This window comes from Diabrotica virgifera, chromosome 6 (assembly GCF_917563875.1).
Source record: "Diabrotica virgifera virgifera chromosome 6, PGI_DIABVI_V3a".
NCBI lineage: Eukaryota > Metazoa > Arthropoda > Insecta > Coleoptera > Chrysomelidae > Diabrotica > Diabrotica virgifera.
In genome coordinates this window covers 33322338-33349938 of record NC_065448.1, presented here as the reverse complement: position 1 = coordinate 33349938, position 27601 = coordinate 33322338, and the positions used below count along the sequence as shown (strand labels likewise).

At 34.3% G+C, this 27601-nt stretch overlaps 2 protein-coding genes across 2 annotated transcripts; both read left to right on the top strand.

Annotated features, from left to right (window-relative positions):
* The first annotated feature begins 219 nt into the window (after window positions 1–219).
* Window positions 220–2343, top strand: LOC114335325 (coiled-coil domain-containing protein 96-like). Its single transcript, XM_028285549.2, has one exon. It carries the CDS (start codon window positions 271–273, stop codon window positions 2290–2292), a length of 2022 nt encoding a protein of 673 aa, XP_028141350.2. The 5' UTR covers window positions 220–270; the 3' UTR covers window positions 2293–2343.
* Window positions 2344–2722: 379 nt separating this feature from the next.
* On the top strand, window positions 2723–3941 carry LOC126886046 (coiled-coil domain-containing protein 96-like). Its single transcript, XM_050652886.1, has one exon. It carries the CDS (start codon window positions 2723–2725, stop codon window positions 3926–3928), a length of 1206 nt encoding a protein of 401 aa, XP_050508843.1. The 3' UTR covers window positions 3929–3941.
* Window positions 3942–27601: the final 23660 nt, after the last annotated feature.

Genomic DNA, 27601 nt, shown 5'->3' with positions numbered 1-27601 from the left:
TAACCTTTTAAATTTTCTTGCCTGGGCCAGGTCCCAATCCATCGTTGGCTAAAGCATTTCGACAGTGAAGCAATTTCAAGTTAGCCACCTACCCCGCTAAGCTATCTAACCCACTACTTAATAAATAAAGTAGGCAATTTGTTTAAGTTACAAATACAGAACGACGACACTGCCAAAAGTGACTTATTGTAAATAAACATTCAAACTTTGACACTTTATGATAATAATTTTTCTACTGTCACTTTTTGTGCTATTATTTTTATCTGTAAGATGAGTGCTGAAGAAGTAAATGAAGTTAAAGATATACAAAATAATACAAATGGCGAAGAAATGCCGAGCGAAGAGAAAAGAGAACCAGAAGATCATGAAATATTAGAATCTGATACTCAACCAGAACAAATTCAGACTCTTCCTGTTATTGAAGAAACAAAAGAAGGATCAGATTCTGATGATGAACCACCGCAAACACAGCCAATATCTGACGATGAAGAAGAAAAAGAAGCAGTAGCGTCTGATATTGAACCGGAAGAGCGGCTGTCAAAAGCCAGTGATGAGCTAGTGGGAGAGGAAGAGTATTCTAAGTTTATTACTGAAGACGACGATGTTTTACCGGAAGGCGACTTTTTTGCTGTAGAAAGTCCAGCATTAATTACCATAACAGAAGGCGAAGAACGGGAAGAATTTGTCTTAGGAAAAATATTTGGGCTAACGGAGCCTCAGAAAAATAAAGCTGAAGAAGGTCCGATCGATGTCGAAGAAAAAATTACTGTCGAAGAAGCTGAAGGTGAAGGTGAAAAAAAACCTCAAATGGAAGAAAAATTAGAGGCAAAGAAAGAAGAAAAAGAAAAAAAAGAAAATAAACGCAAATCGACAAAAGTAGATTTAAGAGGATTGACTTATTTACGTAAAAGAAATTCCCAAACTAGTATTTTGTCTGCGGTATCCATATACAAGCATGGACTCCTTGAATACACCAAGACACCTGTACAGGATGTTGATGATACGTTTTCTAGATTTAGTGTGGATGTACGAGATTTTAACATTAGACTTGGTGGTTCAATTGCTACAATGCTTGATGAGTATGAGGATCTGTGGTCTTCCGAAGAAAGTCTGGATGAAGAAATAGAAGAGGAACTGGAACTAGAAGATACTTCTATACTGCGACCGTTTTTATATGAAAAGCATGCTGAAATGTTACGACAGATCACCAATAACAGAATCATCAATACTTTACTCCAAAGAAGAGTTGCCATGTACTACCGCAAAAAACATATGGATTATGCTCTTCAAGAAACTGATCAACACGTTGATAACGTCTATAGCTACAATAAACGTTTAGATGAGTACTCTGACGTATTAGAGAACAAAAGTAATAAGACAAATTTAATAAACTCACAAATTGAAGCACTGAAGAACACTAAAGAAAAAATGAAAGAACAGCTCCAGATAGGGTTTACAAATCTACAAAATAGGGAACGTGATATAGGTACAGGATTAATATATTCAAAAACAGGAACCGAAATTTCTGACAAGCTGATTAATCAACAATTAAACAGACAAAAAATTGGTCTAATGGAAGTTTCAGCTATGCGGTTAAAATCTCTGCAAATAAAATCTATGGTTAAGGAAAAAGAATCGGCCATACAAGTTTTGGATAGAGTGGATGCAGACCATCATTTAAATTATTACGAAAAACTAAAAGAAGAAAACAAAATGTTTTCAGACAAAATTGAAGAAAAAGACGTCGAGCTAACTACGCTGAGAATACGGTGTAATGAAAATATTCAAATCTTGGCCCATCTTCGTGAAAAAATTGCAGCTTTGGACAGCGATATTGAATACTTGAAAGAAACAGACCAAAAAAATGTTGAATTTTTGACTGACATGCGAAGGTCCCTTAACAACACCAAAAAAGAAAGAGATCTATATCGCTCTCTCTTAGTCAAGATGCAAGAGGATTCTGGTCTTTTGAAAGAAAGAGAACTGTTAAAAGACATGGAAAACTCAATAGAGGAAGCACAAAAATTGAGAAACACATTACAGAGCTTGAAAAATGCATGTGGTTCCAACATTAAAAAAATTAGATGCATTCGTAAGCGTATTGAAGAGCGTATGGATAGACCTAAACACAGTGTTAGCTATCCTCCATCGAAAAAGAGTTATATGTCTACGAAAATAACCCAAGACAAAACCAACCCACAAGTTTTTGTACCCATTTTACCAAAGAAAGCAATGGATCATCTAGCACAAGATTTTCAACCAACAGTAAGACGAATTATTGTTAATAGATGACGAGGTCAATATTTTGTTTATATTTATGTATAATAAAAAGTATATTTTTAATTCCTAATATTATTATTTTCGGCCAATTGATGCTTCCAGTCATGACTTACCGCTCAGAAACACTATCGTTAATCCAGGCCAGATTAACCAAACTTAAAAAAGTCCAAAGAAGAATGGAACGGTCACTACGTGGACTGACTCTCAGAGACAGGGTTAGAAACGAGGAAGTCAGGACCAGCGTCACGGATGTTATAGCTCAAGCATTCTCAAGCTATTTTTTTGTCTGCAATATCCATATACAAGCTTGGACTCCTTGAATACACCAAGACACCTGTAGAGGATGTTGATGATGTGTTTCTAGATTTAGTGTGGATGTAAGAGATTTTAATGTTAGACTTGGTGGTTCAATTGCCAAAATGCTTGATGAAGATGAGGATCTATGATCTTACGAAGAAAGTCTGGAAGAAGAAATAGGAGAGGAACTAGAACTAGAAGATACTTCTATACTGCGACTTTTTTATATGAAAAGCATGCTGAAATGTTACGACAGATCACCAACAACAACAACAGAATCATTAATACTTTACTTCAAAGAAGAGTCGCAATGTACTACCGCAAAAAACATATGGATTATGCTCTTCAAGAAACTGATCAACACGTTGATAACGTCTATAATTACAATAAACCTTTAGATGAGTACTCTGACGTATTAGAGAACAAAAGTAATAAGACAAATTTAATAAACTCACAAATTGAAGCACTGAAGAACACTAAAGAAAAAATGAAAGAACAGCTCCAGATAGGGTTTACAAATCTACAAAATAGGGAACGTGATATAGGTACAGGATTAATATATTCAAAAACAGGAACAGAAATTTCTGACAAGCTGATTAATCAACAATTAAACAGACAAAAAATTGGTCTAATGGAAGTTTCAGCTATGCGGTTAAAATCTCTGCAAATAAAATCTATGGTTAAGGAAAAAGAATCGGCCATACAAGTTTTGGATAGAGTGGATGCAGACCATCATTTAAATTATTACGAAAAACTAAAAGAAGAAAACAAAATGTTTTCAGACAAAATTGAAGAAAAAGACGTCGAGCTAACTACGCTGAGAATACGGTGTAATGAAAATATTCAAATCTTGGCCCATCTTCGTGAAAAAATTGCAGCTTTGGACAGCGATATTGAATACTTGAAAGAAACAGACCAAAAAAATGTTGAATTTTTGACTGACATGCGAAGGTCCCTTAACAACACCAAAAAAGAAAGAGATCTATATCGCTCTCTCTTAATCAAGATGCAAGAGGATTCTGGTCTTTTGAAAGAAAGAGAACTGTTAAAAGACATGGAAAACTCAATAGAGGAAGCACAAAAATTGAGAAACACATTACAGAGCTTGAAAAATGCATGTGGTTCCAACATTAAAAAAATTAGATGCATTCGTAAGCGTATTGAAGAGCGTATGGATAGACCTAAACACAGTCTTAGCTATCCTCCATCGAAAAAGAGTTATATGTCTACGAAAATAACCCAAGACAAAACCAAGCCACAAGTTTTTGTACCCATTTTACCAAAGAAAGCAATGGATCATCTAGCACAAGATTTTCAACCAACAGTAAGACGAATTATTGTTAATAGATGACGAGGTCAATATTTTGTTTATATTTATGTATAATAAAAAGTATATTTTTAGTTTCTTATATTATTATTTTCGACCAATGTGTGTTTACAGTCATGACTTATACTCTGGGTTAATTAGCAAAATACAAGGAAAAGTTATTTACCAGCAATTTTATTGCTGAAATCGAATCTTATTATTGTATGTATAAATAATATAGGTATGCAAAGTCCGCAGATAGTGTGCTACTTTTTTATAAACAAAATGGCGCCCGAAAATCCTGTTTTTTTCAATTTTTGCTCTATAACTCCAAAGATTTTAACTTTACACCAAAAACACCCAAATAAAAATTTACCGCAATTAAATTCTGCATAGAGACGTGTTTATTCCGATTAACTTCGACGAAAACTTTCCCCGGAAAAAGCAGGTTTTTCCAACAAAATCTTTAATTTTCAACTAAAATTTTAGATAAGTAATTGTTAATCAATAATTAAATATCTTGGTAATGTAAAAGCTCTTTTTATGTAGGTTATAATTCCAGAAGCCGATGGAAATTGAATGAACAGTTTAGCAACAATTGAATTGTTAATTAAAAATTTACGGTCGCTATAATAACGACAATAATTATGATGCATAAGAATAACTATGATTTTTTCATAAAAAGATACTATGCCTATCTAATGTATTTTACAGAATTAAAATTGGACTATTTAAGCGGCCTCAGGAATATTTTAAAATTATAAACAATTTTTTGGCTTATAAACAAATAGAATATCTCGAAAAATATTAAACTAAATTAAATTGTGAAAACGGCATTCGAAAAACAGCGGTATGACGCTTCTTTCAAAAGAAAAAACGTTTAATTATGACGAGTTGACGAGTGGTTGCTGAGATACAACCGGTCAAAGTTGACCGGAATTTACGGCAAAGATATAAACAATAGAATCATAATTTTCAAACCATCACCTTTTTATTTTTGTCCTCGTTCTCCACACCAATTTTAATATCTTTAAAATACTCATGACATATATTATTATACTAAAAACTATCGATAATACGTGTGAAAATTGCCAAAAATAGCAAAATTCCAATCAAAAATTAGGTTGGAGAAAATGTAACCCTCAAAGTTCAAAATCGGTATACGTTAAAAAAATGCATTTTCTCGGCTTCCCATGGATCAATTTCCTTCATTCTTTTTTTGTTCCCTAATAACTCGAGTAGAGCCATCGAACTAACGTATTATTAAATGTCAAACTTGCTTTTGTTTTGTTATAATAAATTAATTTATTTATAAGAACAGAAAACTACATATTTTTTCCAGTTGTAGGCTTTTTTTTTAGATAAACTTACTACAAGTGTACCTTTTAAAGGTAAAAACATAAATATTCTCATTTGAAAGCTGTATAATTATTTAAACAATTTTTATTTAAACAAATTAAAATTTTGTGTTATAATAAATAAATTAATTTATTATAACAAAACAAAAGCAAGTTTGACATTTAATAATGCGTTAGTTCGATGGCTCTACTCGAGTTACTTGGGAACAAAAAAAGAATGAAGGAAATTGCTCCATGGGAAGCCGAGAAAATGCATTTTTTAACGTATACCTACCGATTTTGAACTTTGATGGTTACATTTTCTCCAACCTAATTTTTGATTGGAATGTTGCTATTTTTGGCAATTTTCACACGTATTATCGATAGTTTTTATTATAATAATTTATGTTACAAGTATTTTAAGGATATGAAAATTGGTGTGGAGAAAGAGGACAAAAATAAAAAGGTGATGGTTTAAAAATTATGATCCTAGTGTTTATATCTTTGCCGTAAATTCTGGTCAACTTTGACCGGTTGTATCTCAGGAACTGCTCATCATAATTAAGCGGATTTTCTTTTAAATGAAGCGTCCTGCCGCTGTTTTTCGAATACCGTTTTTATAATTTAATTTAGTTTAATATTTCCCGAGATATTCTATTTGTTTATAAGCCAAAAAATTCTTTATAATTTTAAAATATTCCTGAGGCCGCCTTAATAGTCCAATTTCAATTCTGTAAAGTACACTAGATAGGTATAGTTTCTTTTTGTGAAAAAATCATAGTTATTCTTATGCATCATAATTATTGTGGTTATTATAGCGACCGTAAATTTTTAATTAACAATTCAATTGTTGCTAAACTGTTTATTCAATTTCCATCGGCTGTTGGAAATATAATCTATATGAATAGGGCTTTTACGTTACCAAGTTATTTAATTATTAGTTAACCTAGTTAATCTAAAAGTTTAGTTGAAAATTAAAGATTTTGTTGGAAAAACCCGCTTTTTCCGGGGAAAGTTTTCGTCTAAGTAAATCGGAAAAAACCCATCTCTATGCAGAATTTAATTGCGCTGCATTTTTATTTGTGTTTTTGGTGTAAAGTTAAAATCTTTGCAGTTATAGAGCAAAAATTGAAAAAACACGATTTTCGTGCGCCATTTTTTTATAAAAAAAGTAGCACACTATCTGCGGACTTTGCATACCTATATTATTATTATATACAATCACAAGATTCGATTCCAGCAATAAAATTGCTGGTAAATAACTTTTCCCAAAAATGGCCTATTCTCCGATAATCAGCCCAGACTATTAGGGCGCTGAAACACTATCGTTAATCCAGACCACAGCAACCAAACTAAGAGAGGCCCAAACAAGACTTTAACGGTCACTATTTGGACTGACTCTCGGAGACAAGGCTTCTTCTTCTTCGCGTGCCATCTCCGCGACGGAGGTTGGCAATAATCATGGCTATTATAATCTTAGATACTGCTGCTCTGAATAGTTCGGTTGATGTGCATCCGTACCATTTCCTCAAGTTACGCAACCATGAGCTTCTTTTCCTTCCTACACTTCTCTTGCCCTGGATTTTCCCCTGTATAATCAATTGAAGTATGTTGTATCTCTCATTAAAAATAATATGTCCCAGGTATTGCAGCTTTCGTGTCTTGATGGTTTCCAATATTTCCAGTCTTTTGTTGACTCTTCTCATGACTTCGTTGTTTGTTATATGTTCGGTCCATGATATCTTCAGAATTCTTCTATACAACCACAGTTCAAATGCTTCCAACTTTTTAGTAGTCGACGCGTTAAGTATCCATGCTTCTATCCCGTAAAGCAGGGTCGAGAGAATATAACACCTTGCCAACCTAACTCTCAAGTCTAATTTCAGTTCTCTTGCACAAAGTACCTTTCTCATTTGATTGCAGGTTGTTCTTGCTTTCTCTATTCGGACTTTGATTTCTTTGGAGTACTCGTTTGTGTGATTAATTATTGTGCCAAGATAGTTGTAGTTTTCAACTTGTTTCAACAATGTGTGTTCATTAATGCGTATGTGTGCTTGCTGTTTATAATATAGATTTTGTATAATTCGAAGGTCATTGTATTGTAATTGTTTTGCTTTGAGGACGTCCATTAGCTGTTTGTGGTGGACTTTATCGAAAGCCTTGTTGTAATCTATGAAACAGACGTACATATCCTGGTTCACATCCAAACATCTCTGGATTAGTACGTTGAATGCAAAGAGAGCTTCACGGGTACCTACGCCTCTACGGAATCCAAATGGGGTTTCTTCAATATCCATATCAAGTGTTTGGTATATGCGTTTATGAACGATCTTTAAAATTATTTTAAGTGTGTGAGACGTCAGGTTTATGGTGCGGTGGTTGGTGCATTCTCTAGCATTTTTCTTTTTTGGGAGACAAATAAATGTTGAGGTCAACCATTCATTGCGTATGTCACCCGACTGATAAATATCATTAAATAGCTTCAAGAGGACATCTATGTACTCATTTTCTAGTATTTTAAGCATATGAATAGGCAGTTGATCTGGCCCCGGGCTTTTTCCGTTGCTGGTGTTCTTTAGTGCATACAATATTTCTTCCTTTGTAATTTCTACACTTGTTTCTCTGTTTTCGAAAGATATGTCTTTCGTCGTCGAAAAACTCTTCCATATATTCTTTCCTTCGTTTAAGCTTTTCGTCAGTCGTTATAATAGTATTTTCATTTTTGTTTAAAAGAGTTGTATTGTGGTTTCTTTTTTGCAGCCCTGCCATTTCTTTAACCTTTTTATGCAGGTTGAATAGATCGTATTTGTTCTGAAGATCTTCTATCTCTTTACATTTTTCCTCATAGTAAGTTTGTTTTGTCTCTCTTATCTTTTTTCTGACTTCATTGTTAATTATTTTGTAATTGTGACTGTCTTTGTTCTTGGCTTGTCTTCGTTGGTCCATCATGCCGAGTATCTCGTCGGTCATCAAGTTGTCTCTCTTTTTTATCGGTTCTTTTAATATCTTTTTGCATGGAACAAGGAGGCAGCTTTTTAGTGTTTCCCATTGTTGGTTTATCTCGTAGGTATCAGTATCTAATTTATCAAAGTTTTCGTATATTTTATGTTGAAGTTTGTTTTTTATATCAATTTCTTTCAGTTTTCTAACATCTATATTTGGAGTTCTTTGGGGTTTTCTAATACGTTTAAGCTTCAGCGTGACATTAGCGATTAGTGGGTTATGATGGTCTGATGTGATATCTGCTTCTGGATATATTTTAACTTTTTGATGATTGATGGTTTGATGGTGTTACGATATCTCTCTTTAATCAGTATATAATCGACTTGGTTTCTTACCACTTTTTCCTGTTTATCTGCTGTTGAGCGCCATGTATATAACCGTCTCAAAGGTAATTTAAAGAACGTGTTTGTGATTATTAGATTTTGTTCTTGGCAGAATTGTATTAGACGATCTCCTCTATCGTTACGTCCCCTAGTCCTTGATCTCCCATTATTGTTCCAGCACTTCCCGTGCCGACTTTTGCATTAAAATCGCCCATAACTACCGTGATTTCACTGCCCTTTGTCATTTTCAATGCATCTTCAATTTGTTGGTAGAATGTTTCTACTTCATCTTCTGTTGCCTCGGTCGTTAGCGCATATACTTGGATCAAATTTAGTTTCGTGTGTGATGTCCTTATTTGTAGTAGCATCATTCTTTCTGAGATTGGGACAAAACCCTAGACAAGGTTAGAAACGAGGAAATCAAAAGAAGGACAGGCGTCACAGCTGTCGTAGAGCGAATAGGCTAAAGTGGAATTGAACGGGTCATGTAGCCAGAATGAAGGAAGGAAAGTGAGATCAAAAATTACAGTGTGGAGACCACGAGCAGACATAAGAACTAGAGGTGGACCACCTACACGATGCATGGAAGGTGTGGAGACGACAAGCACACCGAAGAAGTAAAAGTAGACCACCTACACGATGGACAGATGATCTCAAAAGGGTTGCTAGGAATTGGTTGCTGGAAGCCCGAGACCAACAGAACTGGAAGAAATTAGGGAAGGCATACGTTCAACTTTGGATGCAGATGTTTGTAAAGGCCAGACAGAGCTTGAAAAATACATGTGGCTCCAATATAAAAAAATTAGATGCATTCTTAAGCGTATTGACCAATGAGGTTAAGTATCTAGGGGTAACCCTGGATTCGAAACTCAATTGGAATACTCATATTACCAATATAACCAATAGGGCTAAGCGATTCTTCTGGAACTGCAGACGAGTTGTAGGTAAATTCTGGGGATTGAAACCAAAGGTGATATTTTGGTTGTACACATCAGTGATACGACCGACAGTCACTTATGGGTCAGTACTCTGGTGGAGAAAAACGGCTTTGTAATCTTGTGCGACCACTCTCACCACCCTACAAAGGTAAGCGCTTCTAAATATAACAGAAGCCTTGAATAGTACAGGAATGGCTTCATTAGAGGCTATCACAGGTCTTCCTCCGCTGGAATTATATATTTCGGCGGTAGCCTTTATGACCATCCTGAGACCCAAAGCAAACAATACTTGGAGGCCAAATTATGTATAGAATAGCCACACAAACATTACTGGGACTATACTTGAGGAATTCATCTTTATGATGAACTCAGATATGATGACACCAAAACTAATCTCCACTGAGAAGATTAACACAATTATACCATCTAGAGAACAAAAAGTCCCAAATATTAATGGGGACTTAATATGGTTCACTGATGGATCTAAAACTGACCATAGTACTGTATCAGGAGTCTTTGGGCAAACATGTAACTATAATAAATCTTACAACCTAGGTCAACATACAACGGTGTTCCAGGCTGAAGTTTTTGCTTTGGTGGCCTGCATTGATGAAATCATTGATGAAGACCCTAAAGCTAAGAGAATCAACATTTACACAGATAGCCAATCGGCTATTCTGGCTGTAAAGAACCCTCTCACCAAATCAAAACTGGTGAGAAACTGCAAAGATCTCCTCAATAACCTGGCATGCCGGGCATGCCATTTGCAAGCCATAACGGATGCTGCTTGCAAATCGTAGAAGCCTCGGAGGTGTTACCAGAGAAGGTTCCCATTGTTTTTAGTCTGGTAGGATGTAGAATAACATTTTTGGATGTTGTTTTATGTGCTATTAGATTGAAACCTTAGGTTTTTGATAGCAGTTGCCGCTAGGGCATCCCTGCCATTTCGTTCGTTGCAATCCGTGACTGCACGCCGGGGTTTGTCCTAGTTGGATCAGAGAGAGCAGCATATGTGCCTCCTGATGAGAGACTAATAAGTTTCGAAACCGGTAGAGGTGTTGATTGAACTGGAATAATGATGCGGCTATAGTTTCGCGTTGCAACGAAATTGAAAATGGATATTGATTTGTGATTTACATGTTTACTCCGATTGGAGTACGAAGGGAACCATTCTCGTTGGAACTTTACCGCGCTGAGCAAATGGGACGTAAATTATAAATTGTAAAATTCCCTCATCTTCCTTAGTCTCAGCCTCCGTTATGGGTTGCAAATTGTAGAAGCCTCGGAGGTGTTACCAGAGAAGGTTCCCATTGTTTTCAGTCTGGTACACCGAGAGAAAAAATTCTTGTCATAAAGAAACTTTATTAATATTTAAGAAAGATCGACTTGGCATATTGCCTAAGAAATATATCTTTGTATGTAAGATATAATTTTCTAAAATATTTCAAATAAATTCTACTATAGCCAAAGAAATATATCTTAAACATGATTGAACTATCACTTTCTGGCAAATTTCAAACCCATTTATCAGAAAGAAATTACACTTGATGTTAATTAATTTTATTAGTCATAAAAATATATTTTCTACACATTAGAAAACTATTCTTTTTGAGCAATAATATTTCTTAGTAAGGAATATTATTATTTTACTATTAATAATTAATTTATTTAATGTTAAGAAATATATTTCGCAGAGATAAACGTATATTTAGAGTTAAGTTAATATTTCTTGAAAATAAAGTGATATTTCATACGGCGAAATAAATCATTGTGTTAAGGTAAAATGATTATTTATTAATAAAACAAGATATAAAACGTTATTATTACATACAAATATTTTCTCCACTCTTAAACCACTGGCTTCTACACAACAATAAAAGGATGGAGAGGCAAATCCAACTTCCTCAAATTTTCCTTCTTTTGTTAATAGCACTTTGTATATCAGCAATTCACTAAAACAAAATCGTTATGTAGAAAGAGTAAACTTACTTTAATAAAAATTTTTTTATAAAGATATATACCTCGTCCAAATTTACATTTGTTTCATATCTTCCGGTAGCGCAACATAATACAAAATGAGTAAAATTAGTAGTTTTTGCAAAATTTCAAAGTTTGACTGTTTGGTACAATTTAATCATACGACCTTTAGAGATGGTATAGTTTAATTTATTTACAATAGTATATTTAAAATCCAAGCATATAAGATAAATTTTGATATTTAAGTGGAATTCGGCGGCGCAGCTTCGTCAAAACCGCAGGCCTGCGCCTGCATTGTGAAAGACTACCACTTATTGATTTTAATCCTATTGATTGTGAGATTCCAAAAGTTGACAATCGTATTCTTAGCAAGCACCAATAATTGTACTTGCTTGAGATATCAGAAGTCATCAAGTCAGGACATTGTTCAGAAGACTTTGTAGTGGGTACGTGATCCTATCCCAACGTCACATTCAAGATGGCTTACTACTGCAAACCGATTTTTGCGTTTCCACATCAGTGTGTAACCCTTCTGAAAATCGGAGAAAGATTCTCACATCCATTCTCAAATGTTTTTTCAAAAATAAACCACAAATTCACAGATGGGCCTATACATGATTACAAAATCATTGAATATTCAATGTACTTACCAGAAGAGCTTCTTCAAGTTGTTGATCCCGTTTTACAACGGAATGCTAACTTTGCCCATCCCGAAAATTTACTTTTGGCTATGGTAACTGATGACAGAAACCATATCCGAGAGCTGGGCTTTAAGCGTGTCATGAAGGAAAGGCAAGCAATATTTGAAAGTGACTCTATCAGAATATTTAAACCACCAAACTTAAACTTTGAAGCTAAATAGTATTACGAAATATTATCAAATGGAACACCACTACACTGACTTCCCTCTACTGCTAAGAACATTGACTAATGTAGAGGTAAAACAATATATGTGAGCAATGACTTCAAGCCTGTTATGAGTGTAGATACTTTGCCATGCCATACACAGGCAGTTGAAAGATGCGTTAAGCTAGTGACCATAGCTTCAAGTAAAGTGTGTGGACACAGTTCCAGAGACGGCTATATTAGAACCACATTATTGCACCGCTCAGCGATGCCAACGATTAAAATCAACAAAAACTGGTAGTCTTTTACAATCAGGTAGGGCCTTTCCAATCGGTCCGGATAACCTATATTGCCTGTTGTATTTCCATCTAAGTGTTGGAAAAGGTGGCGGAATGGCAGTTCGTTGTAATGGAGAAGACAAATACTCCAGTGTAGAGGTCTTCCCACATGTATCTCTATTTGTGGCTGTGCGAGCTTCGCTGACATTCGTCACTTTCGCCTCGCCTCTCGGTAGTCTGCTGTTTTTGACGAAGCTGCGCGACCTAATTCCACTTGAATATCAAAATGTATCTAAGATGCTTGGATTTTAAATATATTATTGTAATTGAATTAAACTATAGCATATCTAAAAGTCGTATGATTAAATTGTACTAATCAGTCAAACTTTGAAATTTTGCAAAAACTACTAATTTTACTCATTTTGTATTACGTTGCGCGACCGGAAGATATGAAACAAATGTATAATAAGTGCATTTATATTGATTTTACATACTTTTAGTAGTTAATTCATGGTATAGGAACGCTATTAAAACCATCTGGCCTGTTTAAAAAAAATTTGAAAAATTAAGGTTTTTCACAATTTTTGCTAACTTCGATGGCATTGCGCGACCGGAAGACAAATTAATAAAAAAATAATAATTAGCGCTTTTTTCAAGTCTATACCAATGGCAACTTTTGCGCACTATAGCGATCTGAAATAAGAAAAAAAGTTTTTTTCGAACCACCCTAATGGACGGGGTAACAGAAGATGCCGAGAAGATCGGAGTCGGCAACTGGAAAATGTAAGCAAGGGACAGAACAGAATGGCGTAGAATGCTTGAGACCCTCTAAGGGCTTTAGCACCAAGATGATGATGATCTTCTGAATTTAGAACACGTTCAGGGGGATTAGCAGGAGCTTTTTCTAAACTCGATAAACATTTCACCTCTTTAGACGGTATTACTAGTTTAATTTCTTAAAATTTTCTCACTCCAGGTACAAATCCTTTAAAAACCAATTTTTGAAAATATCTCTGGTGAACCATGCCCTATTAGAGTTATAATATGAAGCGGGCAGATAATGTCTTTTGATAATTATATCTTTGGCAACACTAGGTTTACGAGATTTACCAACAATAATTATTATTAAAGTAGTCAATCCATGCGATTCATCGGCGTTAGCACAAAGCAGTACTGAGATGTTTCCTTTTGGTTTTTCCTTGTAGAATTCGATTTTTCATATATTTTTGCATTCAATTCTTTTAACATTTGATCTGATTTCTTGTCCGTTATATCCGAAGTCGGTTAAATAGAGGTCCGTTCTATCGAGGTTTTACTGTATTTTATATTTAATTGGACTGAAGACTTTATACCCCTGACTTTAATCTTTAAATATTTAATCTAGGAAAATATCAACCCCCAAAGTTCTTTAAGACCTTTATTTTTTTATCTACTAGGTGTGATCGCTTCCACTTTTTAGCATTCGCCGATAATCATTTCTGGTTAAATCAAATAAACCGAACCCACGAAATTCATTTGATTGACGTCTGATTGACAGTCGATAAGAGCAGGTTACATTGCACCCCTATACTTCTTTATTTAGCCAAGTAATGGCACTGCAAATAAAGGGACAGATGCCCCATTCATTTCGATAGATATCAAGTATTTTACTTCGATTATTGGTTGTAATAGCGCATGTAATATTGTACAGGGTAGAGCGGAAAAATTAAAAATATGTTACATGATTTTAATTAATCCTTAACTACTGACATGGATGTTTCAGGACGTAGACTCTGATATACGGTATGTCATGACATACGGTATGTCATACCGTTGCCTATTCTCCTTTGTCTTCAATATGAATTTGTCTTATAATAATAGTCTACCGTTTTATACCACTGTGGCTTTCGGAGTGTAGCAGGGTAGTCTGCTATATCTAGGGCCTACGGTATACAAGGAAGGTAACAGGGCCAGTGCTACGCTTCAACCGCCTATTATTAGCCCTGGTTTTACCCAAGGTACTCATTTTATTCAGGCTGAGTCGAGCTGGGGCCTATCTTCTTCTTCTTGTGCCACTCCTATCGGAGATTGGAAATCATCAAGGCTACCCTGACTTTGTTTACAGCTGACCTAAAAAGTTCATTAGTGGTGCAGCCAAACCACTCTCTCAAATTCCGCATCCACGACATTCTTCTACGGCCTGGATTCCGTTTTCCTTCTATTTTTCCTTGCATTATATTTTGAAGTAATGCGTATTTATGACCTCTCATCAGGTGACCCAAATACTCGAATTTTCTTCGTTTTATCGTTAATAAAATTTCTGTGTCTCTTCCTATCCTTCGTATTACTTCAAGATTTGTGATTCTTTCAACCCAACTTATCTTCAGCATTCGACGGTAGCACCACATCTCGAAACTTTCAATATTTTTTACGTTGTTCTGTTTGAGAGTCCAGGCCTCTACACCGTATAATAGCGTGTTAAATACGTAGCCACTTAGCATTCTTAATCGTAGAGGGATGCTTATATCTCTGTTGCAGATGAATTTTCTCATATTTATGAAGGTGGCCCTGGCAATTTCGATACGTCTTTTTATTTCATTGTTTTGGTCTCCAGTTTCGTTTATTAAAGTTCCCAAGTATTTATAACTTGATACTTTTTCAATTTGAATGCCGTTTATACTAATATGTGCTGGTTGTGTCATGATTTTACTGAAGACCATATACTTGGTTTTTTTGATATTAATGTTTATGCCATAATTGTTGCAAGCAATATTTATGTTTGTAAGTAATCGTTGTAATTCTTCTACTGTTCTTGCAACTAGTACAGTGTCGTCTGCGTATCGAATATTATTTACAACCTCTCCATTGATTACGATTCCTTCATTTGCTTGCAAAAGGGCTTCCTGACAGATGCTTTCACTATATACATTAAATAGCAGTGGTGACAAAATGCATCCCTGTCTTACTCCTCTACGTATTTCCATTGCTTTTGATATCTCGTTTTCTATTTTGATGTTAGCTTTCTGATTCCAATATAAGTTGAGAATTATTCGCAGATCTTTATTATCTATGTCTTTTCTTTCAAGAATGTCTCTTAGCCTATCGTGGCGTACTCTGTCAAACGCTTTTTCAAAATCGATAAAACATGCATGTACTTCTTGATTAACGTCTAGGCATCTTTGTGTAAGAACATTCAAACCGAAGAGAGCTTCTCGAGTACCTAGTCCTTTTCTGAACCCCATCTGTGTATTACTAATATCTGACTCCAACTTTTGATAAACTCGGTTGTGGATGATTTTTAGAAATATCTTTAGTAGATGGCTCATTAAAGATATTGTTCGATGTTCTGAACATTCTTTTGCATTGGATTTCTTTGGCAGTGTAACGAATGTAGACAGCAGCCACTCTTGAGGTGTAATACCAGTATTGTATACTGTGTTAAATAAGTGCAATATTATACCTATTGATTCATCATTCAAGAGCTTTAGTAATTCAGTAGGAACCTCATCGGGTCCATTTGCCTATAAACATTTTAAAAATGTCTAGTTGTTCTTGCCGGCGCAGTGGTGAATTTCGCCGAAAACCTGGCCAAAATGTAAAAATCTAAGTTTATATGTATACCCTGAGAAATTTTATATGAACCTTGCTCTGTAGGTTTTTGAGAATCATAAATGGCCGTTAAAGGTAGAACAATACAAGCAGATCATGCATGGGCGTCCATCTAAAAATTTTTTAGAGGAGGGGCCAGACGTGAAGATGTTACACATTACATTTTGTATACTTTGGATGGCAATATATTATAGTTTAAAGCAACAGAAAAGCTAGGGGGGCAGTGGCCATGCCCATGGGCATGGGCGCCTATGAGATCATATATTTATATTAGTGTTAAGTTGTGATTGAACGACAGCGGACCAAATACAAATTAAGTGTGTTATACAATAATATTGGGGCATTGTTTGGTTTTCATTTAGAACTATAGACGTGTATTATTTTGTTAGTTTATAGTGGATGCTATGTCTGGAGGTATTTGGAGTATTTTAATAAACTTTTAAGTCTGTATTTTTTTTTCGCAAAATAGACTTTATTTACAACATGTTTGCAAATTGGCAAGAATTTTCAATCGTTTTAAGTTTTCCAAGATTTAAAAAGAGAAAAGTAAAAAAGTCTACTTTGCTCAGAAAAGATATTTTGCTTAATAAATAGTTCAAAATGTATATAAATATTCCTCAAAAAATCATCTGCAGCCAAATGCATCCTTAGCGGAATTTTTCATTTTAAAAAAATATAACATGCTGGAGAATTTGTACATGAAAAAACTTTAATGTTTTGTTGTCAGAACAAAATATGAAGCATATGATCCAGTAAATTTATAGTTTTTTTACACAAGAACCGCCGTTTTTTGTTATATAATTTTTTTGCTTTCTTCTTCTTTTTCTTAACCTTTAAGTCCTTTTACTCTTATGTATAATCCTATGTTTTTGCTTCCTTACTTTTATATTTTTATTAATAATTGAATCGTTTATTTCAGAAAGGGGTCAAGTGACAAATCTTGACAAAATGAGTTCAAAAAATTATTTTCTTTTCTTAAACAAATTAACAAGATACATCTTTAAAAAATACAACACTTTTTGACAAATACTCTAGGTTGTTAGGTAGAATTTTTATTTTATATAAAGTGATTGTTTGTTGAATGTTAACAGTGTGTAAACTTGATTTTCTCAAAAGTAGATACTTGTCACTTGACCCCTTTTTGGTGGTGTGAGCCAAAAATTTTAATATTTTAAAAATGAAATGCATAAACGAAACTTTGTGTTAAGAAGCCACACATTGATAGGTAATAAATTATTCGGATCCATTATAAGTTGACCTACCTATTTTTGGCTTCTTAATATAAAGTATCGTTTATGCATTTTATTTAAAAAAAAGGCAAAATTTTTGGACTCACACGACCAAAATTATTAAAAAATATAAAAATAAGAAAACCAAAAGATAGACCTATTATACATAAAGGTAAAATGACTTAAAGATTAAAAAAAAAAGAAGAAGAAAGCAACAAAAATAACTAAAACTGCAGTTCTTGTGTAAAAAAAAACTGTAAATTTACTGGATCAGGTGCTTCATATTTTGTTCTTACTTTGTTAACTGACCATAACATTAAAGTCTCTTAATGTAGAAATTCTCCAGCATGTTACAGTTTTTTAAAATGAAGAATTCCGCTAAGTTTGCAACTTGTTGCAGATGATTTCTTGAGGAATATTTATATACATATTGAATTATTTATTAAGCAAAAAAACTTTGCTGACCAAAGCTGACTTTTTTACTTTTCCCATTTTAAAACTTGGTAAACAGAAAACGATTGAAGATTCTTGACATCATTTTGTAAATATGTTGTAAATAAAGTTTATGTTAGGAAAAAGAATCTAAAAAGTATATTGAAATACTCCACTTACCTCAAGAAATAGCATCCACCATAAAATAACAAAATAATACACGTCTATAATTTTAAACGAAAACCTAATAATGCCTCAATTGTATAACACACTTTAATTTTATTCGGTCCGTTTTCGTTCAATCCCAACTTTACACTAATATAAATATGTGATATGCTTGTACTGTTCTACCCTCAACGGCAATTTATGATCCTCTGAAACCTACAGAGATTCATATAAAATTTCTCGGAATATATTAACTTAAATTTTTACATTTTGGCCAGGTTTTTGGCAAAATTCACCACTGTGCGGCGGTAGGATTTGAACTCCGGACCACCGGCACGCGAGCCAAGCACGGTACCACTTAGCTACGCCGGCCCAATTTGTCTTATATCACTATCTTATATCATTTGTTTTTTTTTACATCAACTGCGGAATGCCAAATCAGCCAAAAAATTGTACTATCAAAATCGTCTCAGAAGCTCTAAAAGTGTTGCAAAAGAAAATTGGACCATAATGAACGATATTCGAAATAAAATACAGCTCAAACATTTTCCCTTCCAGACCCAGAAAATCTAAATGAATACTTTGTTCATGTGAGTAAAAATATAACATCAACTATTGTGTCACAACAAGATCCCATTTCCTATCTCCCTAATTCAGGAAAGGTCTCGAATTCATTCTTTAAAGAGCGGTTGATAAATCTGAACTGATCCAAACAATCAATAGTATCAAAAGCAAATCTTCCTGTAGTACAGATGGACTATCCATAAAAATTTTCTCAAATCTCCCAGTTGGGAGTCCTTATCTCTCTAATTAATAATCCTTTTGAGAAAGGTAAATTTTCAGAGTGCGTAAAAACGGCCATCATTATTCCTCTTCATAAGGGTGGTGAAAAATCTAATGCCTGCATTTATAGACCTAGTGCATTACTTTCGGTACTCCCCAAAATTATTGAGAGACTCATAAAAGCCCGACTTATGTCCTTTCTGGTTGATAACAACATTCTATCACAAAATCAGTTCGGCTTTTTAAATAATAAATGTACCACCGATGCCATGTTTTCTGTACTACATCAGGTTTATCAAGCATTAAACAATAATCTGCACACTGCCACTGTTTTTTGTGATTATGCCAAAGCTTTTGATTGTGTAAATCACGACATTTTGATAAAAAACTAGATTTCTATGGAATTCGAGGTATTTCTTCGAACTGGTTTCAATCTTACTTGGATAATAGGAAACAACTAGTTAGAGCAAACGATACAGACTCTAGTCTCAAAAATATTGTATGTGGGGTACCACAAGGTTCAGTATTGGGTCCTCTACTTTTCTTTATCTTTATTAAAGACATCACTAGTTTAAAAACAATGGAAAAGTTTTTCATTTTGCTGACGATACCAGTATCACTTGGAGCAACTCAAATATTGCAACTCTTTATGCTACTATAACTTCTGATCTACTCACAATAAAATCCTGGTCCGATTCTAATTTATTCTCTTTTAACGTAAATAAAACAGTAGTATTATCATATAGAGGAGCTCTTCAACCCTTACCTCTTCATAACAGCCAGTATCTTGGTATTTTTTTAAACAGCAACCTTAAATGGTCCCTTCATATCGATGTGTTAAGCAAGAAACTATCCTCAGCTTGCTTTGCAATAAGATCTGTTTCGAAGGAAATGAATTTAGATTCTTCCAAAATAACATATTTTTCTTTGTTCGAGTCCCATCTTCGATATGGTCTTCCTTTTTGGGGTTCTGGTACAGCTGCACAGTCCAATGTTATTTTTAAATTACAAAAAAGAGCAATAAGATATCTGTTTGGCCTCAAAAGAACAACACATTGCAGAAGCTACTTCAAAGATCACAGGATTCTAGAACACTACCTTCTTTATATATTTTAGAAACTCTTTGCTTAATTCGTAATCATCTACACGTCTTTCCAGAAAGACCTAGACATGACTATTCTACCAGAAATTCTATCTTTGACATCTATTTACCGATCCCGTCCAGTAAGTTAGTAAAGAAATATATATTATATTCTGCAAAAAAACTATACAACCATCTCTCTCTACAACTTAAATCTGCAACATCTTTCCCCAAGTTCCGTAAAATGACAAAAGCCTATTTATCTGAAAGACCATATTATTCAATAGCAAAGTTTCTTAACCAATAACTGAGAAATTACAGTATTCTTATGTATAAGTAGAATCTTAATCTATATTTGAGTGTCATATGCAGCAGCTATTAAATTTCTTAAGGTAGATTACTCAATTTGCAATTTTTTTTAATTTTGCAATATATTGTTACTGTTTTTTGTTTCACTTTATTATATTCTATTTATATTGACGATTTATATACTTTTAGTAAATTGTATTTGTTATTGTTTTTATTTATGATTCTTGTAAGCTTTGTCTATAAAATTGTTAAATTTTTCATGACAATAAAGCATATTTCTATTTTATTCTATTCTGATGATTCGTCACACTGCTATAGAATAAAATACTCAACACAAAAATAACATCAACACAACTAATTCACCCTTTGCCATTTTCTCACCCTACTTTTCCCTTCATAAATCATTGACCTTATCTATTTGTCTATTTGCCGCTTGGGTCTTTCCTTCGTTCGTTGGTCTTTTCCAAAATGTTTTACTTCGCTATTCATTTAATTCTTCTTTTTCATACAGGTCCTCTTTCCTTTTTATTTTTCTTTTTCTTTTTATTTTCATTTTATTTTTTCTTACAAATTCAAAATTTTAATCTGCTACATTTAACTTTCTAGCCACTCTAATATTTAACTTTATTCTCATTTTACTATGTTTAACTTTTAATTTTTTCCAAACACAGTTTGTGTCTTGTGCATCCTGCTGACACACTTCTTTTGAATCTTTTGTTCATTTACATAATTATCAACTTCGTTTTAATTTAACAATTCAAATAATTCCATTTTCTTTTCTATGCATAATGTTATAATATTTCCTATATTTTTGACTATAACTAACACATTTTCACATTCCGTCAATTATTTATATTTTCACCTAACAATCTTATATCAGTTACCTCAATTCTCACCAATTTTTTAAATAGTTAGGTAATTTCATACAGAATCAATACCATACTAGACTTATACAACCAACATTACAGTTAACAAATTTACATTTCTATACACACTAAACAACTTCTGTATCTCTTCAACGTTTTAACTTTCACCCCCAAGGCTATATACAAAAATTGTTAACTTTCATTAACCAATAATTCAATCTTACATTTTGTTTTCATTACCATATTTTATTATGACAATAATTTCGATCAAATTTAATTTTATAGTCAAGTTTATAGTAATGGTTGTAATATTTTTTAAAAAATAGTAAATTTAAACTCTAATATTAAAAATTAAAATTCCAACACAATCTTAAACTTAAATTTCCGTAACCACATTGGATCTTGACCTTGGTTAATACCTTAAAAATTGCCTTTCCTGGATTTCAATTTTACTGACATTTGAAGTATTTCAACTTCCTTCTAAATCATTGACAGACTAAACGTAGTTCAATGTAGACCTACCTATTCATAATAAAAAATCTCTTAATTAATGGAGTAGAGCATCATGTACCTAGTACTAATCCGTTGGCATCCAATGTAAGCCAAATTGTTTAACAAATTTTACCATGTAGTTAGAACATACATCTTGACCAGTGTTTGGCATTGTGGCTATTTAGCAAGGACAGAGAGTAAGTAATCGTCACCACACTTTTCAATTTTTAACATTAAAAATTTCACCCTTTTCAATTTTACTAAGTGAGATTACTTACTTTTAGGTTCACTGATGATGGACTGATAAGTCCGAAAACGTTTTGAACGTAATCCGTTTGGATTTTAAAAAAATTTTAGAATTTTTATTAAATATACCAACTACACTAGGGAGTTTTACTTCATGTTAATTTTATTTAACTAGATGGTATACAGCCAAGCTTCGGGTATTATCCCGTTTTATTTTTTTTTTTAATAAAATACTCCTCCAAATAAAATAAACAAGAGGGCGCACACTAGCAACAGCCGACCGACTATTCTCGAACGTTTAGCACAAAAGTTCTTATTTGACTGTTAAGTGAGTAGTCCCACAATGCAAAAATTATCCAGAAATGTTATAACCGCTCTCGTACAACGGAGGAGGAAAACCAAGAAGAGATTCCTAGAGTATTGAGTGCATCCAATTCACAGTGGAAGAAATAAGACGACGGTCAAAAGTAACAGACGTGATCCAGAAGATTGCCATGTTAAAATGGAACTGGGCAGGACACATCGGAAGAATGGAAGACAACCGTTGGACGAAGCAAATTCTTGAATGGCAACCAACGACAAGCAAAAGAAGCAGAGGCAGACCTCAAACAAGATGGACTGATGACTTCAAATGAATGGCTGGTCACGAATGGATGCAAAAAACAACAAACAGAAATGAATCGATACACCTAAAGGTGGCTTCCTTTTGGTGATGGATGAAATAGCTGTTGATGATAAATTCTGAAAAATTCTACAAAATGTATACTAAATTAGATACCTATTGGTAGCACCTATTCTAAATTACTTGATTATTCAAAAAAGCTTTTCGCCTTTTATCGGATGATCTTAGTCAGCTTCAATGAACTTGTCATGCTAATTGGACCATGCAGGTTTCTACAATTAACGATTGTGAATTAGACGAGGCCATGTTTTCGAAAAATATTAAAATACATTCGCACGCCACAAATATTGGACACCAAAACTAGACGAGAATTGAACTATCGACCGATAAACAATCGTCGTGTGTGCGCAAGTCCTAGCTAGCCAACACTGATTAAACTGCCGGCCGATAGTTGGCCGACAAATTAGTTTGAAGGCAATCGGGAAGCCCATCAAACTTTTTTATCGGCCGATACTGAATCGGTGTAATGTTTGTACGCATATGCATTCCTCTCTATCAGTGACGACGCGTGACTTTTTCTAAAGTGTTGCCAAACCCAGATGTAAAAAATCTTGTTTAAGAGAACCTCACAAATATAAGTTTTTGTTAATTTTATCCGGAAAAATGTTAATAGCAGAATAGTAAAAATAGGGTTCTGTCATTAATCCATTTAAAAAGCGTTAGGTACTCAATGAAAATTAAATAAAATGACGACATTCGATCTTGCAATTGGGTATTTCTTTGGCATGTTTTAATCCGATTCATTGCTGAAAAACTTCTTTCAACGAATGCACTTGTAGCCGGAATTATTAAAAATATAATGGGTTCCTGAAATGCATTATCAAGTTCTGAAGACGTTAAATATTGATACAATTCTTGTATATATTTTTTTAATATAATCTGGATCGTTATAAAGAACTGTGAATTTTGTCTGTGTCAAATTTTTGTCCATATAGCTTTACAAATTGATGAAAGGCCATATCTGAAAAATTTTTGCTTTAAATTAGAAAACCTATTTTTAAGTTGGATAATCATAGTGTCAAAAATTATAAAAAAAGTCGTCAACGACACTCATCCATGTTTAATTGCACGCACACTGTAATAGGTAAGTAACCATTGTAACCATTCCAAAAATTGGTAACAAGAATACTAATATCCACAGCACGCTTACGCCTTCGCCTTTCAAAATTTTCAGACACGAGCCGTCTTCGACCGTCCGACCGATAGCCGATGGACCTTCATTTGTATCCACATTTAAAAATCGTAACATTAACCTGCAACCGAGTCGCATAAATTCGCCAATATTTTCGTGCGTCTGGTTGGCTTTTTAGTGAATTACTATTAACACTCATATATTTCTATTAAAAAAAAATAAAATGAAATTATTTCACAGTAGTCATAAAATATTTATTTGCAAGATTTTTAACTGTTACCAATGGTAACAGTGGTTACATGGACGCTTCGCCAGTGCTCTCTATGCCTATACTGATTAAGAAGCCGACCAAACTATCGGCCGATAAAAAGTCTGTAGTCTGCGGGGGCTCTAAACCGTACTAAAACTGCAGCAGTTGGGAGCAAGTACAATTACACACCACTTGAAGTTACATAGATGGTGTTCTAGAAATCTTTTATAGAACACTTTGTTAAACAATTCATTTTATTAAATTAAAAAGTTAATAACATGAAATTTGTCGTTGACATGCATAATATTATTCTCGATAAGGATAAGTAATATATTTCCTACTTACTTTTCATCCAAATTTAAGATACTTAAATGAAATCAATTAAAAGACCGATGGTATCTTCTATAAGTTATAGTGAGTAATACTCGTAATGAATTTAGTAAGACTGTAAGAAGTTTCTACTATATATCACATTGTCTCAATAAACACCTTAATGTAATATGTATAATATGTAATAAAAAGTGTTAAAGAAAGTCCTTATCCAACTGGACCTGGAGCCTTAACAAAGTTAACACATCAGATAAGGATGGAATTGGTATTGCCAATAAAGATTAGAGATTGGGATGTCCTAATTATTTAGCTGTATCTGTGGTTGTAAAAGCAATCGTATTCATTTTTATGCATTTCTCAAATGAAACTTATACTTCTGTTGTAACAATATCCGAATTGGTGTACATTATAGAAAAGATTAGATAACTTTATACAAAATAAACTAAAAAAAAAAAACAGTTTTTATGCACTTTCAGTATATTATCATTCCAACATTTTCGTGGTTGTTCCAATGATCGCATCGCCACTCGACAATTTTCTGAAGCTGTTACTATATTTTCAGAAACTATGTCCAACCTACGGCAAATAATGAAACTGGGTAAAGAAAACCAAACAGCAGAGATAAAAAGGAGAATAACACTCGCATGTGTGACGTTCGGAAAAATTAGCTATATCCTGAAAAACCAGAAATATGCCCAATTCCTCCGCACAAAAGTAGGATAATCAATGTGTTCTACCAGTACTTACATATGGAGAACAGACATGGACCTTCACAAAGAAAATATGGAAAAGATGGCCAAGACTCAAAGGGCAATGGAAAGGCAGATGCTGGGTATCAAGCTAAGTGATAAAAAGAAAAATACATAAATCAGAAATAAAACCAAAGTGAACGACGTAAACAACCATGCAGCTACTCTCAAATGGAAATTTGCAGAACACAACAGGAGACAAAGAGACGGAAGATGACTAAAAAAGTGGGAAGGGCAGACCACAGATGAGATGGTCGGAAAATAAGGGGGAGACCTACGTTCAACATTGAACAAATGAAAGGCAATAGATAGATAAATAGATATATGTCTAATCACTATAGGACACAGAAACATCAGTAACCTTCTATACGCTTACTTTACCTTTTCGTGTCTGGATCCGGCTACAGTTTTTCTGCTAGTGTCGGGCTACGTCTACACCCTTTGTATTTGTGAGCCATAAATTATCGAGGGTGTACCATGATGGGCAAAGTCTGCATAGTCTCAGGTGCTTCACGTTCTGTATTTCCCCACATTCGCAAAGTGCGTCGTTATCTGTCTTGATGCCATTTAATAAGGTTCTGATTTACAGGGGCAACACCTGTACGTATGCGGTTGAGTGTCCGCCAGGTTCTCCAGTCCAGGTTCATTCTATTAGGTCGTTCTGGATGTGGGGGAACAGTTCGGGTGGTTCGACGCTGACATTTCCCATAAACCTTCTCCTCGATTTAAGTCGGTAGGTTCCTGGCGGTTCGTCAAACCCGTATAATTGGTGCCTTTCATCGAAATTTTGCCTGAACTTCTCCACATATTATGAGGCACATCTACGGTCGTCTGGTGATGCGAATCCAGCTGCCCGGTAGAGTAGGGGCAGAGGGGTAGGCTTCATACAACCGGTAATTATTCTACATGTTTAATTTAACGCCGTGGTAACTTGTTGGGCGTGTCTAGATCTACCCCAGACGGGACAAGCATATTCCCCTGTTGATAAACCTAAGGCCTCAGCTGTTGACTTTAAGACCTGGGGGTTTGCACCCCACTTGCTACCTACAAGTTTCCGGAGAAGGTTGTTTCTCGTAGAAACCTTTGGTCTTGTGCTCCGACAGTGGAATTTATACGTTCGTGACCGGTCTAGTATCCCTCCAAGATATTTGGACCTATCAGTATGTTCCAAGCTTTGTCCCTCCCAAGAAACATTCAGTTTTACATGTGCCAGATGGTTGTTGAGATGGAATGCACATACTTGGGTTTTAGTAGGGTTTGGCCTTAATGAGTTTTGTTTGTAGTAAGTAAACATCATGTTTAAAGCCTCTTCCATTGTCGACTCTACTTGTGTGAGTGTTTTCCCCTTTACGGCGATACCAAGGTCGGCAACGTAAACGAAACTCCCAGTCTGGGGGTGCATTGGTTGGTCGTTGGTGTAGATCTTAAATAGGGACGGCGCTAGAACGCTTCCTTGAGGTAGTCCTTCGATACGCTGATCACACACTTATACCAGCAGCGAATGAAATCGAAGGGACTACGATTACCGAATGGGTAAGCCGAATATATTTTATGATCTAGCAGTTCTTTTATCAATCAATCAATATTAATTTTATTTAGTGGTTTATTTCTTGCTAAAAACATAATTTTAAATTTAAACAAAGATTTCTAAGCTCCGCGCGTGTCTATCGACTCTGTAGCTTGTTCGAAAGGCATACATTCGAAATATTTGGGTACATATTTTCAACGATATAGAAACCAAAAATGAATAACCATTTTCAATTTCGTTGCAACACGAAACTACAGCCGCATCATTATTCCAGTTCAATCAGAGAATGCAGCAAGCACCTCTACCGGTTTCGAAACTTATTAGTCTCTCATCAGGAGGCACATATGCTGCTCTCTCTGACCCAACTACGACAAACCCCGGCGTGCAGTCACGGATTGCAACGAACGAAATGGCAGGGATGCCCTAGCGGCAACTGCTATCAAAAAACTAAGTTTTCAATCTAATAGCACATAAAACAACATCCAAAAATGTCATTCTACATCCTACCAGACTGAAAACAATAGGAACCTTCTCTGGTAACACCTCCGAGGCTTCTACAATTTGCAAGCCATAACGGATGCTGAGACTAAGGAAGATGAGGGAATTTTACAATTTATAATTCACGTCCCATCTGCTCAGCGCGGTAAAGTTCCAACGAGACCATTTATGGTCTCATACAATATAGAAACCATTTATTCTTGTCAAAATATTTTTATTTGTACTTTAAGATTTAAATACTATGTATAAAAAGCTTTTTGTTTAATTGTAATTCATTTAGAAGTTTGTTAGAAAAAAATTCAAAGATCACTAATTAAGGCATTTTTTCAACAAACAATTGTAAATATCTGGAAAAGGAAGAATTTTTCGAAAAATTTCCGAGAGAGAGATATTAAAAAAAAACAGGTTTCAACTTTAAAAGAATTAAAAAGGTTTAGTGCGATAGAAAAGAAAAAAAAAGAACATGGCACTTATGAAGTGATGACAAAAGGGAATGCTTCTTATAGATTCGGTTATATTCGATTCGATTCAATTCGTTTCGCAACAATTCTATTCAATTCCATTTATTTTAGTTAGTTTTATTTAATTCTATTTAATTTTATTTAATTTTACTTAATTTTATTTAATTTCATTTTATTTAATTTTATGCAATTTTA

What these genes read in the sequence shown, in the direction of transcription:
- LOC126886046 (XM_050652886.1), top strand. Translation starts at nt 2,723, where the DNA reads ATGATCTTACGAAGAAAGTCTGGAAGAAGAAATAGGAGAGGAACTAGA.
- LOC114335325 (XM_028285549.2), top strand. Translation starts at nt 271, where the DNA reads ATGAGTGCTGAAGAAGTAAATGAAGTTAAAGATATACAAAATAATACA.